At 52.8% G+C, this 18747-nt stretch overlaps 7 protein-coding genes across 7 annotated transcripts; 2 read left to right on the top strand and 5 right to left on the bottom strand.

Annotated features, from left to right (window-relative positions):
* Positions 1 to 113: 113 nt before the first annotated feature.
* IAQ61_009651 (uncharacterized protein) lies at positions 114 to 1169 on the top strand (the record flags this gene model as incomplete). Its single annotated transcript, XM_003837903.1, has 1 exon — positions 114 to 1169. The coding sequence occupies one exon, from the start codon at positions 114 to 116 to the stop codon at positions 1167 to 1169; it is 1056 nt and encodes a 351-aa protein (XP_003837951.1).
* Positions 1170 to 1826: 657 nt separating this feature from the next.
* IAQ61_009650 (uncharacterized protein) lies at positions 1827 to 3835 on the bottom strand (the record flags this gene model as incomplete). Its single annotated transcript, XM_003837904.1, has 3 exons — positions 1827 to 3135; positions 3195 to 3700; positions 3761 to 3835. 3 exons carry the CDS (start codon positions 3833 to 3835, stop codon positions 1827 to 1829), a joined length of 1890 nt encoding a protein of 629 aa, XP_003837952.1.
* Positions 3836 to 5288: 1453 nt separating this feature from the next.
* Positions 5289 to 5528, top strand: IAQ61_009649 (uncharacterized protein; the record flags this gene model as incomplete). Its single annotated transcript, XM_003837906.2, has 1 exon — positions 5289 to 5528. One exon carries the CDS (start codon positions 5289 to 5291, stop codon positions 5526 to 5528), a length of 240 nt encoding a protein of 79 aa, XP_003837954.2.
* Positions 5529 to 6632: 1104 nt separating this feature from the next.
* On the bottom strand, positions 6633 to 8649 carry IAQ61_009648 (uncharacterized protein; the record flags this gene model as incomplete). Its single annotated transcript, XM_003837907.1, has 2 exons — positions 6633 to 7328; positions 7390 to 8649. The coding sequence occupies 2 exons, from the start codon at positions 8647 to 8649 to the stop codon at positions 6633 to 6635; spliced, it is 1956 nt and encodes a 651-aa protein (XP_003837955.1).
* A 688-nt stretch (positions 8650 to 9337) lies between these two features.
* IAQ61_009647 (uncharacterized protein) lies at positions 9338 to 11311 on the bottom strand (the record flags this gene model as incomplete). Its single annotated transcript, XM_066098478.1, has 3 exons — positions 9338 to 10930; positions 10987 to 11041; positions 11173 to 11311. Coding segments are annotated over 3 exons (1569 nt in total), but the record flags the coding sequence as incomplete, so codon positions are not given.
* A 1575-nt stretch (positions 11312 to 12886) lies between these two features.
* Positions 12887 to 13975, bottom strand: IAQ61_009646 (uncharacterized protein; the record flags this gene model as incomplete). Its single annotated transcript, XM_066098477.1, has 5 exons — positions 12887 to 12903; positions 12951 to 13337; positions 13388 to 13728; positions 13781 to 13889; positions 13942 to 13975. 5 exons carry the CDS (start codon positions 13973 to 13975, stop codon positions 12887 to 12889), a joined length of 888 nt encoding a protein of 295 aa, XP_065951636.1.
* A 914-nt stretch (positions 13976 to 14889) lies between these two features.
* Positions 14890 to 18459, bottom strand: IAQ61_009645 (uncharacterized protein; the record flags this gene model as incomplete). The annotated part of the gene is made up of 5 exons (XM_003837909.2): positions 14890 to 15835; positions 15883 to 16712; positions 16762 to 16929; positions 16982 to 17265; positions 17316 to 18459. 5 exons carry the CDS (start codon positions 18457 to 18459, stop codon positions 14890 to 14892), a joined length of 3372 nt encoding a protein of 1123 aa, XP_003837957.2.
* Positions 18460 to 18747: the final 288 nt, after the last annotated feature.

The following is an 18747-nucleotide window of genomic DNA, read 5'->3' as shown; positions in this document are numbered from 1 at the left end:
GTTATTTATGCTAGGGACACTGGCTTTGCACCATCTTTCTTTGTCCCAAGTACCGGTGACGGACTATCAAACATCCGTGCCTCCCTCCTTCTTCACCTCGTTTGTCCAAGACCATGCTCGTCGCCTTCTCCGTTCTTGCCATATCGCTCTCCTTTCTAGCATACCATCGCCCACCTTCAACATGGCTCGCCTTATTCATGCGTGCTGCCAGTCCGCCGTCGCCCACCATGCCCGAGCCCGGTCGGAAACTGGGCGACGACCTCCCCGCCCCCGCTGAACAGCAGCGCATTGAACCGCTAGATCAGACCACGAGTCACACCGAAACCGACGAGCCTCCAAGAAGCCCTTCGCCACAGACTACGCCCAAGGCTGCTCCTCGGACAGAGAATGATGCGCCTGCAGTTCCGACCTTCACACTCAACGAGCATGACCGCTCCGACGACGAAGACACTGAGGAAGACAGTCTCCCACCGCCCTCCTTCCCAGCCATGAACTCTGCACAACGAGCCTCAGGCCCTTCTACCATACCCTCCTCGCTGTCCATGCCACCACCCAGCAAGCCAAACCTCATGGCCCCGCCTGCCAGACCCGCATCCTCGCTCATGCCGCCCCCACGGGTCGCGCCCTCCAACCTGCGCGCCCTCCCCACTGCGAACCAGTCGATGCGAGTACCCACCACGGGCCCTCTTCCGAACCGCGGCCCACCCGTCTCCAACAGTGGCAGTGGCACCTTGGGCCTACCCTCTGCAGGCCCCGTCGTCAAGACACCCAATGCCCGAGGCAAGGTCCAGCTGACACCTGGCCACTCGCCGCTCGACTGGGCCAGTCTGCAACGCTCCGGCCAGAACCTCTCGGGCGTCAACTCGATGATACGCGTATCGCCCGCCATGCTCAAGGAGAAGAATGGGCGCAAAGGAAAGCCAGCTTGGTCGAGCTATCAAGGCAAAGTATACAACATCTCGCCCTACCTCCCTTTTCACCCCGGTGGCGAGGGCGAGCTGAGAAGAGCGGCTGGCAAGGATGGCACCAAGTTATTCATGGAGGTGCACCCGTGGGTGAATTGGGAGAATATGCTGGGCGAGTGTATTGTAGGCATCATGGTCTCGGAAGAGCAGGCCTCGATGATGGCGTCCGCGGCGCCGGGAGACATGCTGGAGGATATGGATTGAGACGAGGTTAGATACCCATTCTTGCATTGCATTTGGGCGGCGTTTTCACGGCATAGCATCTTTTCACCTATCCAGCTAGACACTGGATTCTTGCAATTGCAAGCATCATTATTCACACAAGCCAAGATGGCATATAAGTCAGTGTGTCAAATACACCAAGACAAAACTGCATAACTTCACAAACATGACATGAAGTGCCTCATTCCACCGCATCTACAACCCATCCTATCCCATTAACCCGCAGAATTCACCCACCCAACCCCTTCAGAATCCACACCCCAAACATATCAGGCCCCCACTGTCCCGTCCCTGACGGTGACACCTTTTCTTCTCCCACAGAGATTGGAGTTTCCGTGGTTGTTATGGCTGTGGGATGCTTGAAGACAGGGTTAGCGCTCGTGTTGGAGACAGTAGGAGGAGGAGGAGGAGTAGAAGTAGGAGTAGAGGTAGAGGTAGAGGTAGAAGTAGCTGTTCGTAGTGACATAGACATTAAGGTTGTAAGAAGAGACTCAAACGAAACTGATTGGTCGGCGGGAATCGGCATTCTCAGAGATGGGATCTCCCTAGTTGATTCGATGAATAATGGGCTGAGGACATCAGAAGACAAGCTGTCCAAGAAAGGTCTACGGTCAATAAGACTAGTCACTGGTGAGGTCGTCATCGGCAAGCTCTCCTTGAACGAAGCAAGACTAGAAAGAGATAGGAGGGAAGTTGGCTTCCAACCTTGGCTGGATTCGTCATAGATGCTAGTGAACCCTCTGAGGAGGTTTTGAGTTCTGCAGGAGAGACAGGAGGTGGGACTAGAAGCCTTGAATCATCTATGGGCTCTTGTCCCAACGCTGGTGTGGTTGATCGAACTAGTGGAGCGTCACTTGTACTGATACCTGGAAATGGGTCGGGCGTGGGACCATTAGAGCGTGAGCTTGATTGTGTCGGGGGCAAAATAGTTGTGTCATTATCGGATATTTGCGGGATGTATTTGGCAGAGGACGATGCTGCTGCCGTGGTGGGCAACTGAAGAGTTCCTGATAAGGTTTCTGGTGTCAGAAGAGGTGGAGATATCGTTGGAAAATTCTGCGATAAATGTGAGAGACGATCTTCAGTAGGAAGAACCGGCATGTCTTGTGTGACGATCGTGCCTTGAATCGAACTTGATCTAGACTGGTCTTTGCTAGGGTCCAGTGCGACAGCTATAAGAGCATTCGAGTTGATTTTGGGAATATCTGATGTTGCTGAAGATTCAGCAGATACGAAAGATTGGCTCGTTCTTTGGGCTTCAGTTGAAGGATTGGCCGCATTGGGGGACAACCCACTCTCTTTAGACATTTCAGCTACCGTATTGCTAGATATTGGTGCGTCTAACGCAGAAGCTCGCAACGGTGAAACATCAAACGAGGGCGACGCAGAAGTTCCAGCTGATGCAGACAAGGACAAGAAAGGCGGAGGACCCGTTGGAAGAGCATCTGGAATTTGATCCGCAACCAAATATTCTGTAGTGAGGGCGTCGGCATGGAATGAAGAAGCTGTCACGGCTGCAGGCGAAACCTTCATGAGACTCTGCAGGCCCTCGCATCCATCTGAGACGAACTCCTGAGCGACAGGATAAGCTTCGCTCACCACAAAGTCGCAGAGTAAACTTGCTCCAAAGACGGCATAGAATTGCGCAGCAGCTTGCGGCATAGTCTCTTGACCATAAACGTTCTTGACGCAGTCTTTGACTATGCTAGGGTCGAAGCTTCCAGCGTCGTCGCTACGAAAGTATGCATTGCACACTGAATAAATGACATTCGCAACCAGATTGTGCGCAAGAGTGTCGCTGTTCGGGCTCAGAGCTTTGCTTTTGGCCGCCAAATCGGCGCTGAGGTGTTCCGCGAAAGAAATGGCTCTATTTTCGGCGTCTCGTATGCGAATTTGAGTTCGTCGTGGTAGTTCGAGGCGACGTTGATGGTGTTCAGACGCATTTGCGCTTGGAAATAGTATTATCGAGCTTAGGAGTAGGGTAAGAAACCATGTAGCCTTCGGCACTTGTTTCCTCGATGCAAAACCAAGCTTAATAAGCTCTGGCCCTGGTTCCTTCGTAAAGCTTGTCCCATGTCCAGCAGTTGGGCCGGGTTTTCGGCTGCCTCGGCGTGTGGAGAAGCTGATGGTGCTTCTTTAACCTTGGGACACTCCTTTTCGTTCGCCATACTTCCACCGTCGATCCTCGTTCCTTCTACAGTGCCATTACTGAGAAGCGAGAACTTGGCACAGCTTGCAACTGTTATGTGTTGCTCTTGTTGCACCAAGACATCTGGTTCATTCAGCGATGTAGGGTTCCAGGAGTCGGGATCGTTCATCGAAGTAGGGTTCCAAGGGTCGGCATCATTTTGCGAAAATGTGAAATTCGAGATAAACGATGCTATACCGGGTGGGCATGTGATGCTGTTCGAACATGACATCCAGCCTCCGTCACTGTTGCATTTGACGTTCTGAAAGCCATTGATGCCTTTGCATGCTGGGCCGGTGCAACTGTATTGTAGTGCATACGTGTTCTGGGACGGTCGTCTAAAGTCAGACAAGTTGAACGCAGAGAAATCATGCATATCACTTACGATTCCTGGACCACAGTTTGCAAATATACCGGAGGCTTGAGTGATGCTATTAGGTGTCTTCTTGGAGTTCTGCATCGCAGCCTCTCGTTGAGTTGTTGTTGTAAGCGAATGAAGAGGGGGAAAAAAGCTATACACGAGATAGACCTAGCTATCTCAATATATGGAGATAGCTGATTAGGTTTTAAAGTCGAAACATTTCAGAGGCCTCGACCAACCGATGGGAATCCCATTGAACCAGGAAGGCAGATGAGGTGGTTTAACTTGCAAAGGTCGAAGTCCTGGCAAGACAAAAGGGAGGATTATACAACACTCAGCCAAACAATGTGGCAGAAGCAAGCCATGTCTTGCACCAGCTAGGGAGTGCAGTCTCAGCTCACTTGACCGAAGTGGAAGCCGCATGGGGCGGCAAAGGTATGGATGTTAGTTGTGATGCATCCAGCTCCCAACGCTCGATCCTAGGCGACGCTATTCACTGCGAGCCGCTCTGTGGTGATTCCTGTCTCACAGCCAAGAATAACTCTTTTCTGTCGTCGCCGTCTGCCATCTGCTGCGCCGCAGCCATTCACCCCTCTCGGTCTATTATGCGAGAGGTCGGTCGTTCGTTCATCCTCCCAAGGCCTGGCCATATTTTGGGCCAACGCGACCATGGGCGTGCTGTCGATGAGTGATTTCGTAGTTGAAGCTACAGTGGAATGAACCCTTGGGGGTATCAACAAGAGACGCGGTGTGTGTTCCTGTAACGTAGGTAGGCACTGGTAACTAGGTAAGGTGCTGGTGGTTGGGCCAACACGTCAGCAACAAGGCCTCACCGCCAAGACCAAAAAAGCATAACCCAACCACCACCAACACATCATCAGCCTTATTCCCGGCCGAGAAAGAAGGCCTCTCGAAAAATCCCGTAACATCCGAGCCTACACCGGCGGTCGTCTCTTGTTGTGTGCCGTTTGGATCCGCAACCTGGCACGCGCTCAGCGCTGTCGAAATCATCTGATTCTGTTCGGGCTTTAGTCTCGTTTGGCCCAATGCGGAAGTGCAATCATGCCACTTTTGCCGACTCTTTAGCTTTTTTTTTAGGCCTTCCAAAACTGCCTACACACAATAACACACTGGTTCTTGTTCACGGGGGGGCGCCGGTCAATGTGCATGTGACGAGGGATTTTGGACTCGAGGGAGGCGTAGGTACTAATTGCTATATATATGGCTAAGCATCGCGTGCGGCTTTTGCATGTTTCTGTTCTTGCTTTCTCCTACCTATACCGTACGTTCCTTTGTTCTTCCCAACTTGCTCGTCGTTCTCTTGCAGTCGTCGTCGAATTCATCCTCACGTTCTTCTTCTCTTCTAGTCGTTGGTCCTACCGGTACGGCGCGCCTCGGTCCTGTTCCGCTGTTACTTGTGTCCTTTTTTTGTCTGTCAGATCACACAATTGCCTCCCCGTCTAAAACCCGTCATCGCCGCACTTTGTCTTGATCCAAAACCAGCCTCGGTTCCATTCATACACACAATTAATCAGACTCACTTGAACCAAACATGTTAATCACGCGCGGTTTCTCGCTCACAAACTTCGTCATTGGCTCGTCCGCGCTATGCTTCCAGGTCTTCGTCCTGTACCCTTGGCATGAACAATTGGATGAAGAGTTCAAGGAGCTGCGAAAGGAGCACGCAAGACTCCTCCATGACACGCATCAAAAGCACAGGAGTGAATTGCAGAGCATCAGAGAGCAACTGGAGAAGCTGAATGGACAAAAAAAGGTTGGGAAGTTTTGGTAAAGGGAGGGAGAGAAAGAGAAAGAAAGAGAATCGGACACAATGGAAAAAGAAAAGGGTAGGGCTGCGACATGAAGGTGGTCCGATGACACGAGAAATGCTAGCGACACTCTGAGCTGCCAACCAGCGATCAACAGCAACGCTCCATCCTCGTACAACTTCATAACTACAGAAGCACAAATCCATGTCCCCAAATCATACCGTCACACTATCCCAGGACTCAAAGGCATCAACATACCCCAAACCCTCGCATATCCCAAGAGCACAAAGAGTTTTTCTCTGAAATATACACATGAGGATAAAGATAGGATAGACAGACGGTTCTCACCAGGGTGCAAACCATATCCGAGAACAAGCTCCCCTGAATTTTTACATGTTAAACACAGGCCCGTGACTTGCCAATTTCAAGAGCGTCATCATTTGAATAACTCGTGTCGATTCACAAGCGATCCATAGGACAATTCTGGGGTTTGGGAATAGACAAGGAGCAATTCGTCCTACTATCCACGAATATCCAAGCAACAATCTATCCTACCATCCAAGGATACCCCAACCATTCCTTAAAACCGTAAAACCAAGCCCTCCCCACGCCAACCCAAGCCATCCCCGGCGCTACCCCAGAAACAGAATCTCCCCATCTCCCCACCCCCACAGACCCAAATCCAGAACCCACATGCACGCGTCAGACCTAAACCTACTGGCCAGGCCGCAAGGAGAATATGCAAAGAAGGAGCGAAGGGGGTCAAAAAGAGGCAAAGTAAGGAAACGGTGCTGAGATGTTTCCAATGAACGTGAGATTTGAATTTTATACATGGGTCTAACATGTCCACGTTCATATCCGTCTCGACGACCACGTGCATACCCACACCAAAATCTGCTATAGCACGAATAATTCCTTCGCATGGTTGTCACACAGTGCCAAAAACACAACTAGATTCTTGAACACGAGACAAGAACCCCAACCCAATCCGCCCCTTTCCCCATTTCCTTCCGCAAACTACCCAGCATTATAAATCAATCATGTCGCTATCCTCACTCTCCTAGATTTCCCTTTCTCTAAATGGAAGCTCACATTTTCAAATCTCATCACGCCCGTGTGACGCCACCTCAACCTGCAGATAAATTGGGAAGCTCGACAAGCACATTGCACACGCCGTCTGCCCAGACCGCAAATGCCTTTTCGCGTAAGACGTGGTACCAGTCTTGCTCGGTTGTTATGGTGGTCCAACCATTCGGCCCAATTGTTTTGATGGTGTGGCGGGGAGGACATTCGTCATCGGCTGTGTCGTCGTTTGTGCTGCTCGTCGCGGTGATGTTGGGAGATGATGTGTTGGTTCCCATATCTGGTGTGGGGCCTGGACAGGCTGCAAGACCCTGTGTGTCTGATGTCAAGGCCGACGGTATGGATTCTGCAATATTTTGTGTGCCAGACATCTCATTCATAGGTCGCTGACTATCTTCTTGCAGGACAGGGTCGCTTAGTTTTGGAGGTTCCGTAGGGCTGACGTCGGATTGCAGCGCATTAGCTGCCGCCGCGAGACCCCGGAGACTGTGAGATCCAATCTCGTTTCCCAAAGGGGCAGGAGGCCGCCGCAATTCAGGAAACCGTGATTTGGCTTGGGAGAGAAGTCCATCAACTTCCTTCAAAAAGTCGTTCCAATCGTAGAAAGTCAGGTGAGCTGGATGCTCGGCTGATATACGCCTCTCATCCAGCTTGATGGCTGGCTTGCCCTCATGTGATGCTAATACAAGGAAAATATTGAGAAAGGAAAGGTGGGGTTCAACTGAACATGCCGTTGGAAGCTAGAAGAGACCTCATCAGCAAAGCTTATTCGCGAGCTACGAGGGAGGATTGTAGACTAACCTTCACGTTTGTCAACCAAGGGGAGGTGGTTCTCTGACCAACTACCTCTCCATCCAGTTGCAAAACCTCTCGGCCTCTTGCTGGGGAGTGTGCACCAACCATGCCTAATGACGGTGAGGTGGGTTGCGAGTCTTGACGATATTGAGCCAGTTTTGGATCGCAGGGCAACTGTGCCTGCTCGCACCCATGCTCGGCAACAGTTCGCGGGGCAGTAGCCTCTACACTTCCCTCTTTACTCTTCTTTGCACCTCCTTTCCTGGTCTCAATCGCATACTGGCGTTGTCGCTCATTTGTAACCATGCGGCGCATCAAGGGAGTAACGAGACTGATAATCTTGTTGCCATCTCTCGGCCATATCAGTCTACCCTCAGGGTTGATCACCTTCTCCTCGCCCAACGCACGAGCCGCTTCGATAGCTTCTCTCTCGCCTGGCTTCGCCACGTTTTCACCAAAGAATTGCTCTCCGGCCTTGTCGTTCAAAAAGTCTCGAACGCAGTTGAACAGTCGCAGTTTGACCATGTCTGTGTCGCCTTTTCCACGATTCCCAACACAATTCTGTCGCTCGGGGTGAGTTGTGTCTAGCATGTACGCTTTTGCCTGTGCCTGGAGTTGTAGAAAGTCCTCTGGATTGAGTTGGAGGGACATGAAGAGCTTCGACATTGGCGGGCGTGTGTATTTCCGGGACGTCCTCTCAGAGGAGCGACGGAAAAGTGCAGCGGCAGAATGTACACCTGCGGCACAGGTGTCGTTCAGCAGAGTTTCATTCGTTCGTGGGGTACCAATATTGTCAACATTGACGTGCTCGTTATAATCAACGGCTTGAAGCTCTGGATCCGTAGGCACATGAACGCGCCGACGTTTGCTATGTGGATTATCTTCTGTCATGGCAGTATCGCAAGCTGGAGAGCTGGACCCTCTCTTCCTCTTCCCGCCGCCATGAGTTGCGATGTTTACCACACCGTGATCGGCCATCATGTCAGCCTGTGTAGCCTGTGCAGTAGCGACTGAAGAAGCCGCTTCCAAGAGGTTTGCAAGGTTGTGACTATCCTCATATGTGTGCTCCACTGCTGTCTGATGCGCGATGGGCTCAGTGTACATGGGCGACTGGATTTGTCCGTGCGGGGATGCGAGAGGAGCGGGAGCAGAAAGGTCATAGTCGCCCTCTTCAGGCACGAAACGGGGCTGAACGGCGTTTGTACTGTTGGTTGCATTGCTGAACTGGCTGGATGGCATCTGATAATAGGGTGCGTTTGCCGACATTGTGGCAGTCGGCTGCCACGCGACCAGACGGGACGGATGGGTTGATCAAACTAGACCAACCGTCGGAGAATGAGCTGCTGGTGCCCAGATGTAAGTGAATGAATCAAGAGGACTGCGTTGCAAGATCGCGGTATCAATATGGATTAATGTGAGCAAGACTGGAGCGACTCGATGTACAGAGGCCGAGAGCTATTTCGAAGCTCTTTTGTATGCAGATTGCCATACCGTTTGGTTTGATCTCGAGGTGATACATGGTTTGGCTTGCGCGTGCAGATTGGGTATGGGTTTGTCCTGGAGAAGATCGCATTGTTTGATCTGAAATCAGGCATGGTACATTGCATAGCCCGCGTGAGAGAAAGGTGAGGTGAATGTTCAATCGGTTTGATCATGAATGACAACGAAACATAAACCAACAAGTTGCGCACCTGATATGTGGTGCTGGCGCTTGCTGTCAATTGCTATGTCATGTTAGAATGACAGGACAAGGTTGAAGACAGTGGCCAGCCAGCGGGCCTGAGGGAATCGGCAGAGGTGTGGTTTGTGTTGTTTGCATCTTGCAGGCAACGCGAGAGCATGTGACTGGATTTGCATATTGGATTACATAAGCCATCCCCCCTGGTACGGTAGCATTCCACATCAGCCTCATTTGGTCAAAAGTAGCAAGGAATAGATGAGTTGCAGTCTGGAACAATTAGTCTGCATCAGGTGATATTTCATACAAGAAAAGTTGTCGACTATGCGCATTGTATTACCGGGACTCTACCTATTCTGACTGGAAGGTTTGCGCATTCGCTACTCCTACCTAGCTACCATACAGCCCTTTGCAAGACCATGCCTCCAAATTGAAAACGCCTATGTATGCAGCTCGAGGATGGCGATAAAAGAAATGCACTGCTCATAAGGTTGCTAAAACCCATCACCTTCATGCCATTCTCTCCCCGCCTCCAAAGCCCTATTCTCCGGGTCTTTGCCCCTCTCCTCCGCATCCGCCTTCATCTTCTCCAGGAGCGGCTTCAGACGGTCAATCACCTTTTGCAGCTTTGCAAGCTTTTCCTCGTCAGGTTCCTCGGGAACTCCCTCGCTGGGGGAGTAATTGGCCCTCTCCTCCTCAGACAAACTTTGGTATTCTTCGTATCTCGACTTCTGTTCTCTCCAGTGGTTGACGTCGCCCTCGCGATCGCTAAGCTCAGTTGCGAGCGCAATGAAGTCTGCATAGATTTCTTCGCTGCCAAAGCAAGTTCCGTATTGGTCGCAAAAGCACAAATGCTCTTTGGGGCAGTAGACATTTGAGCCTGTAAAGACGAACTGCCATACGTATTCCCACATGCGGCCGCTCAAATGGTCCGGAAGTCTGCTGTTGAACAGCCAGTCTCTATACCAGAGGTATTGGGCGTATGGTCTTGCTTGTATGCGATCACGGGAAAGAGCAAATTGCGCGCAGCATGGTGTTGCAAGCACCGTCGGTACTTCATCGAGAGGGAATAGCTCACTCCATGACTTGGCGATGAGGTGTTCTTCCTCTTTGAAGGGATCCATTTCCGTCTTGCCCGGGTGGATCCAGTCGGGACAACCAGGGTGCCAGGTGCACCGCATATTGACAAATCCTTCCCTCCACACACGCGGTCGACTGAGGCGAGTAATGAGGAGGCGGGCATCGCTGTCCAGCAATGCATCGTTGTGCCAGGCTATCTGATGCGCGTGCATAAACATGGTAACATCCGGTAGGTTGTCATAGTTGTCAATGATCCACGACAAATAGACCATGACTTCGTGTCCCTTGTTCTTTGGAGCATGCATCGGTGCGTTTGGATCATCTGCGACATAGGCTGCCACTGGCTGATCGGGTAACTCATGCAGGATCCAATCTACATTTTCCTCCCTCGTCTTTGCGATGACCAGCATGGATGTGTAGTTGTGGCCTGGCGGCATCGATGTGCCCTGCTTAAAAAGGGGCCGTGGATTCCAATTTACATAGTCGGGATCCGTCGCGGTGCCCTTTGATGCTACTCCATTACCATGTGTCATCTTCGCATCCTCCTCTCCAACATGCTGCCCCGGATGCACTTGCTGTGGTAAGTGCCGCCATGATTGACGAGATTGCGTGAAGCTAGAGAAAAGGAAAAGAATGGTGATTGTGATGATGACCACGGCCAGAGTAGGTATGTACGTCCGTCTAGGCATAGTGCGAAGCGAGCTGCTGTTCGAGGGTCGAGGTTGGGCGGCCTCAGGTCCGGGCGACCAAGGAATAGAGAACTGAACAAGATGTTTACAACTGACTAATCTGTGTCTTGGTTAGCTGGCTCGGATTTTGTCGTTTTAAGGAGAAGTTTCACTGACAGTAGGGAGTCATCGCACAACGACGTGATCCAGATGTACACACTGGCAATGGTAGCTTACCATGATATGGGAGATTGTCGATGACGAGAGAAAACCGGCGGAGGTGCTATGGGGCCATGCCCATGTCCAAAAGACCAGGTAAACGGATGTGAGCACAAAAGAATGTACGGCGTACAAGCGTCGCACCTTGCAATCCCTTGGGGAACCGCCATCGCGCCCTCTTGAGTGTGAGCTGAAGAGCAAGCCGAAGTCCGCCAAAGGAAGGCGTCACAGGGGGGGGGGGGGGTCCTCGGAGACCGTTCTGGCCCTGCAGCGTAGCGTGTACCTTGCAGCGCTTTAGCTTGATACACATCTCTGAGTCTCAAAATCGCCTCTGAGGTATACCTTACCGAGCACAGGCCAAGTGGGCTGCTTCAACCTCGCACAAGAGTTGAAACAAGGTCTGATGTGGGAGGTAGCATACCTATACCTATCCTATGATATGTAGAATGTAGAATTGCAGGTCGATTTCAAGGTAAACTACTGGTGTCTACTCTACCTAGTCAACTTCGCCTCTTCATCAATGCTGTCCCTTCCACATTAGCTGTTCGTTAGTTGTACATGTTGATCCATCGAGAGTCTGACCGAACATCTGCATGAAGCCACATTTCCAAACTTGTAGCCATGGATAGTCAACTAGGTAGGTAAGAGACCGGCTCACGTGCTTGGCACACGCAATCCAGCGTGGAATCGAAATCCAGTGGCGTAACTTCACACGCCGCCTACCGGTACAGGATGGGTTGACAACAATAATCGCAATAGGCGTAGAAGTTTACAATACATGGCCAGATTTACTTGCCTGCGGAACTAATATGCAAGTCAACTTGTTGGCGTTTTTTTGTTGTTTTTTGAAAATATATTTTCGTGCTTACGCAATCCGATCTGACATGACAAGCTTGCCCTGCCGGAGAGCGGGTCAACTGTGAGAATGGCAAACCTGTCAATCAGCCCCCGAGCACAGTTGGCGATTGCGATACACATTTCACGCAACAGTTAGTAGGAACGGTGAGCCCAAACAAAAGAGGAAGTGACACAAACAGAACTTGGGAAAGCACGCACCTCTACCTGTGCCCTGCCGTCACCACCCGCGCACACACACACACATACACACACACAACCAACACTCTCGTTTGCAATGAGAGTGACGGCGGCTTGGTCAAAATGCGGTTGTCACGGGGCGCGAAAGAGGCTCTCTGGGCATGTAACACGTTTTTCCATGTTGGGAGCTGTGGAGTCGCAGCTTCCTACGAAGCGGTGCGCCTGCTGCCTCGTGCGTCTTGTCTTAAAATCATGCGGATGAGCGAGTTCAACTTGAGTGCTGGTAAAACACAGGATCATGCTTGGAGAGTCGAACGTCGATTACTGCAAGCCCATTTGTGTATTTACTGGGCCGTGGGCTGCTGGTGACATGGTCGCGGTCATGGTGGATGAATTGGAGAGTATTTAGACAATGCGGGTGAAGCGGAAGTTGGTGTGATGTGATTTACTGGACGTCCAGGTTGCATCGAGAGGGCAGAAGATAGAAGTACAATTTGGTGCCGAGGAAGATGTTCAAGATGACTGAAGCTTCCGTGGGCTATAGCTGCAGCCCCGAAAGCCTTTACCGAAAGCGCTGAAACCGTTTCTCCAAGGAAATATACCGAGCCGAAGAAGGCTAGGACGACGTCGAACTGCGAGTGAGCAGACCACCGAAGCGTGCTACCTTGCGCTGCTGACGAAAGAACTTTTTTTGCCGACCTATCCCCTATGTGTATGCGAGTGTAATAGTCGAATTAAAACCGAACCCAGTGTAGTAGTCATCATAGGATTACAGAGAGGTTGGGAGAGGTATCAGAGCGAGGAATCTATCGTCACGCGAACCCTAGTAGCGTTTGGGTTCTGGCAGGGTCAGCCGGGGAGCTAGCGGTAAGAGCGATCGTAGTCACCCTCGTACGAGCGTCCTCCGCCGCTGTACGGCTCACGGGGAGGAGGGGCATCGCCATAGCCACCTGCGCCAGCAGCCGGGGGAGGAGGACGGTCATAGTAGCCGCCACCGCCGCCGCGACGATCGTCACGTCCGCCATCACGACCGCCATCACGGCCACCATCGCGTCCACCGTCCCTGCCACCATAGCTCCGGTCGGAAGCATAACGGTCGACACCTCGTGGACCATAGTCATCGCGCCGGCCACCACCGTAGCCACGGTCCTCGTAGCGGGAGCCACGTGAGCCATAGTCGTCACGTCGACCATAGCCGCCACCGCCGCGACGGTCATCGTACCGGTCGCCGTAGCGAGGACCACCGCCCCTGCCACCTCCACGTCCGCCAAACTCTGTCACTGGTGTCAGTCTATCACGAAGCAGTGCCTCAGAGGCAACTTACCACGCTTGGGTGGGCCATAGTACTTGCCCGGAGTCGGCGTGCGGGGACGCGCACGTCGTGCCTTCTCGATGCTCAGTGTCCTGCCCTGGTGAACCTCTCCTTGCAGACCCTCCTTGGCCGCGTCAGCCTGGTCAGAGGTAACCATCTTCACGAAGCCGAAGCCGCGAGACTCCTTGGTGTGCGGGTCACGCATGATGTTGCATTGCTCGACCTCGCCATACTTCTCAAAGAGTCGGGTCACTTCTTCCTCAGTGAGCGAAGGGTGAATGCCAGTGACGAACAGGTTGGAGCCAGAGTTGCGACTCTCGTCGTCATCATCCCTGCGCTCGGGCGGCGGGCCACTGGGCTCATCAGTAAGACGTCTCGCCATCAACTCGCAAAAAGGACACATACCGGCTGTCGCGATTGTTGGGTGAGGCACTGCGGGCGCGCGCGTTGTCGGTGTCGCGACGCTCACCGCGTGGAGACCTGCTACGGTCGCGCTCATAGCCGCGAGGCTCGTCTACACTCCAGTCAGCAGGCAGTCAGGCACACAGAGAGGCAGAGCAACAAACCGTCGTAGCCGCGAGGTTCGTTTTCGTACTCCATGGTGATGATGTTGTGGTGGGTCGGGGGAGATGGTGGTAGGCTGCTTGGGGGGAGGTGTTGTTTGCCAAAGTTTTGTCTGGGCCTGTAAGGTTGATCTGCGGTAGCGTTGCGCTAGGACCACCCGTAGCTGAGAGGTACCTGCAAGTGAGTGGGGGAAGAGTATATAGGTATGGAGCAACGTTGGGCGGCCGGCGGAACAGCGACTTGGGTAAAACAAAACGAACAATCGCAGCAGATGAAGCCCAAGGTAAGTGAGGAGCGCAGTGATGGTGGGTTGAATTGCTGTGTCGCCGTTGTTCGTGTGCTTGTCGTCATATCCTCAGCAGAGCAACAAGGCAACAAACAGGCAGCGGCGCACAGGGCGAGAGAAAAGTGAGGCAGGTGCTAGGCGGTTTGCGGCCATGTCTTGTTGCCCTTGTTGCCCTTGTCCTATCTGACCCTATCCAGCTTAACCGGCGCAAACATCGGCTAGCTTACCTCAGATGTCTCCTTGCCTGAACGGTGAGTCAAGGGGGCGTCTGATAGAGACGCAAAGAGAGCACTTTGATTATAGAGGTAGCATGAGTGATTGCATGTTGATTCAGAGAGAAGAAACCCGTTCTCCTGTGCGGATATTCCATAGAATGAATGGATTACACCCCCTGTGCTCAGACTCAAACCAAACATATCCACCAAGACTAGTACCCTACTCCTTGAGTCCTTGCTAGAGAAATTGCGCCCAGAACAACCCGCCCAAATGGTATCTATCATGCGCCTCCCTCATCATACTGAAGTCGCGGGTGTTCCAAACGCCGTCATGTCCCTTAGTAGCAACGATTCGATATTAGTACAAATGCCAGCGATAATACACGCGCAAACCAGAGCCCTGCTCAAGAAGACTGCTCAAAAAAAAAAGTGCATCTGAGCTCGGTCGTCTACCAACCCCTTGATCTCTTCTGTTTCTTCCGTGCTTTCCGTATCTCAGTCACATTGATCTCTGGCGTATCCGTGGGTCGAACTGGATCTGAGCCTGCAAGACCATCCAACTCATCATCGTCGAGTTCGCTGAGCTCCTCACTCATGTCCCGTAGCACTTTTCGGCCCGTATACCGCTCATCGTACACTGTAGTACCTTCAATGTCGAAGTTTTCTAGGTACCAGGGCACACCACCGTTGCCAAACGGATTCAGCAGGTTCTTCTCAGACCTTGGCGGCGTCAATGGTTCCGCGCGTCTGTTCTCCTCTGTGTTGTCTACATCCATAACATCATCGCGCGGCAGCATGTGCGAGGCGTGCAGAGTGTCTTGCCCAAGTTGAGCTGCGATGGCTGCCTCGTCTGCTGCGTCATCGTGGGCGTGGTGGGCGTCTGCAGCATTGTCGTCAGGTGTAGGCGCAAGCTGCATGTCGTCTTTCTCAGCTATCACTGCCGCCTCTTCCCCATCGACCGCGTCCTCCATGGCCCGTTCCACAGTCGTCTGATCTCCTTCCGTGGTTTGTCGCACACTTTCCTGCGAGAGCACGCTTGACCTACGCTGGAGGTTCTCACTGAGAAGCTTCTCAAGATCGGGTAATTTCTCATAGGGCCGGCCGGCTAACTCAGCCTCCTTGCGAGTGGCCTCCTCCAAAAGTATTTGGAGTCCCTTTGTCATACGCTTGACAAGCTTCTTCAACTCTTTCTGTTCTGGGGTTAGATTACTATGAGCGATCTTGCTGACGTGATCATCAACACCCCCCACAATAGCAATCGGGGCCGATTCAAGCTCGGTACCCAATACCGCCACAAGATCTTCATTGAAAGCCTGCACAGAAGAGTAGTACCTCTCGTCAAGCCTGTTCTGCAGATCCTGAAAACCTTCGGTGAAAACGCCTTTGCCATCCCACCTGAAAAAGTCAGTCGAAAATCGGATGATAGCATGCGGACCACTCACCTGACAGCCTGATCCAGTATAGGCTGCAGCAATCTGGGAATTGGAAAGTATATGCAATCGACAATGTCCTGCAGGAGTTTGACGTCTTCAAGTTTCTTTGCTTCTCGTTGTTTGACCAACTCGCAAAGCTTCCGTATCTGTTCCATGTCACTTTCGAGATGCTCTGCAAACTCGATACGGCGATGGAGTCGCGGCCGTCCTGCGGCTCCCATACCCGCAAAATTACGACGAGTGATTTCCATGGAGGAGAACGCTTCCATTTGTAACTGGAGTCGCTTCAGCAGAGCAGCGCCTCGACGCGCTTCTCTCTTCAGTGTCCAGTACTTGCAGACTTCCTGTACAAACTCCTTACGTTTGCCGAAATTGAATCTTTGCAAAGCATTCTCCACATTGTGGTAGACGGCCTGTGGGACAACGGGTGCTCCAGACGGAAGTCTCCATGACTTTGATGTTGAACCCCGCTTACGCTTGGTGCCAGGTGTGGCATCGTCGTCGTCTGCTTCAATCGATGGCATTGCGTGTGTTGACCCTATCGAAAGGGCATATGCTTGGCTATCGGGCCATCGAGCGTGCCGCATGGTGTGTCTGTAGTAAGCTTTCATGTCTGCGATGGCAGTCTCCACATCATACTCTCGCCTCCAGTCAGAGGGGGTGTGTCGATCACAGTATGCCTTCAAGACGGTGCCATCTTGATGGTTTGTGGATTGTGACGACTTCATCCGTAGACATAGTCTTGCTCGGCGTGCACAAGTTACATGAAACGCCTCGAAACAGGATTTGTGGCCGCATTGAATACAGGCGCCCATTTTTTGTTTGCAGATGTAGCAGCACTGTTGGTAGATTAGTTGGATAGTCTTGGTTTCGGCGCGGCAGGCTTACGAGTTTCCAGCGCGTCTTCGGGACCTTCTCGACATCCTGTACAGGCTCCTGAAACGTAGCGTTACCAAGCGATACCTCAGGTATCCACATGGCGCATAGTAAATGGGCCCATTTCATTGTCGTCGTTTGCTTGAAAGCGCCGTCTTTGTTTGGGCAGAATATACAACCCTGGAGAAGTCAGTCAACAATCACTCTGACGGCTCTGGGTGACACAACGTACCGGATGCTCACTAACAGGTGTACCGCGACCGACGAGTTGACATCTTCTGCACAGCCATTGACCTTCGGGTATGAAGGGGACCCCGTAACATTCTTGGTGGACGGCCAGGTCACAACCGTCGCAGAAAACTATCGCATTGGTGTTCTCACAGTCACCATCGTCGCATATGGCGCATTTGGTGTCTTGCTCCTCACCTTGACCAGCAGGCTCACCATTGACTGCGGCAGCACTACTCGACCGCGGACGATGTGTCTGGGGGGGCTTAGGGTTGGGCTTGGGAATGCCTGCAGGTCATGTCAGCTTCGCAATCTGGACTGTCAACCACTTGACTCACGTTTCTCTAACGCGTGCCATTCCTTCTCAATCTGTGTGACGGTGACTTCAAAAATAGCAGGTTTGATGCTTTGCAGGTTTTCCTTCTCCCGTTGATGGTTCAGCGCTTCGAGCCACGCATCATCTTGCTCATCCATATCGTACTCGACTCGCCCAACTGCAATTGCACCCACAGAGCTCTCGGCTTCCGTTTGGAGAGTCGTGTCAAGATCTTCCTCAATGGAGCCTTCCGGTAGCCGTATGAGACCGTGCTCCGGCCTCAGGAAGACCTCGCTTTCCTGGTAACCAATATTTGCCATTGTCCGATCGACGTAGTTCACTTTGACCCCTTCGCTCTCTTCGTGGGCTTTGAAGGGGTCGACTCGACGGACCGATGGCTTCGGTAGGTTCAACTTTTCTCTCGGATTCATAGTCGGGAGAGGATTGATGCGCGGCCGAGGTGGCGAACCTAGCCCAGCCAGCATGGAATCTTTGTTGCGCGGTGGACGGCCAGGTCGTCGTTTGGGCGTCACCAAGGCTCCTGTTCCATTGACCGCATAGCTGGCTTCCTCTTGCTGCTGCTCAGCTAAGTCAGCCTGTTGGGCACGGAGGCCATCGATCATGGCCGCAATGCCATTGTCCACGGCATATTGGCCGCTGGAGGAGCCGTTTAGCGGCGTTCCTGGGGCTGATTCCGCAGGACTGATACCATCTATCTGGTCCGCCGTGAAGATGGGTATGTCGGCATCAATGTCCAGGTCTGGGTGGAACTCGTCCCAACTCCGCTCCTCGCGCGGCTTGTAGCCATCGCTTTGCGCCACGGCGGCGGCGACGGCAGCGGCCGAGCTGGATCGCGGTCCAGCTGGCGGCCGTTCGCGGCGGGGTCGTGAGTATGAGGGAGAGGGTGCTGTTATGGGAAGGCCTTGGCGTTCAGCGTTGAGGCGACCGACACGACCTCGAGGACCGGTATACGCGTATCCGCCGGGCCCAGTTCCTCCGACAGGTGTCTCTTTGCCCTCGTCATCCACGTATCGTCCCCCGCCGCCCGGTCCACCGGGAATGTACTTTAGTTTCTGCTTGGGGGGCGCCGAATCGGAGATGTGTCGTCGGGGAGGGCGTGCAGAGCTTCTCACGCGTGGCCGGGGCGTGTCAAATACAGGCGCCATGTAGAGTAGAGGGTGTGGAATGGGTCGACGAGGCTAGCAAGGGTGAGGTAGAGGGAGGGAGGGAGGGTCTCCGGGGCCGGAGGGAGGAAGCGTGTCCCGTTGGAAGGTCGCGAGCAACGCGCCGGTAGTTGGGTGCACTGGCTGCCGAGGAGAGAGAGAGAGAGAGAGAGAGAGAGAGAGAGAGAGAGAGAGAGAGGAGACTACCGCGCTCGCAAAGGCTCCTGGCGAGAGAGGGGCAGGAGGGGCAGGAGGGGCAGAGTGTGCATCGATGACAGAGGCGGGGGAGAG

This window comes from Plenodomus lingam, assembly GCF_022343315.1.
Source record: "Plenodomus lingam strain CAN1 chromosome Unknown contig_6, whole genome shotgun sequence".
Taxonomy (NCBI): domain Eukaryota; kingdom Fungi; phylum Ascomycota; class Dothideomycetes; order Pleosporales; family Leptosphaeriaceae; genus Plenodomus; species Plenodomus lingam.
This window is presented reverse-complemented; position numbering and strand designations above follow the sequence as displayed.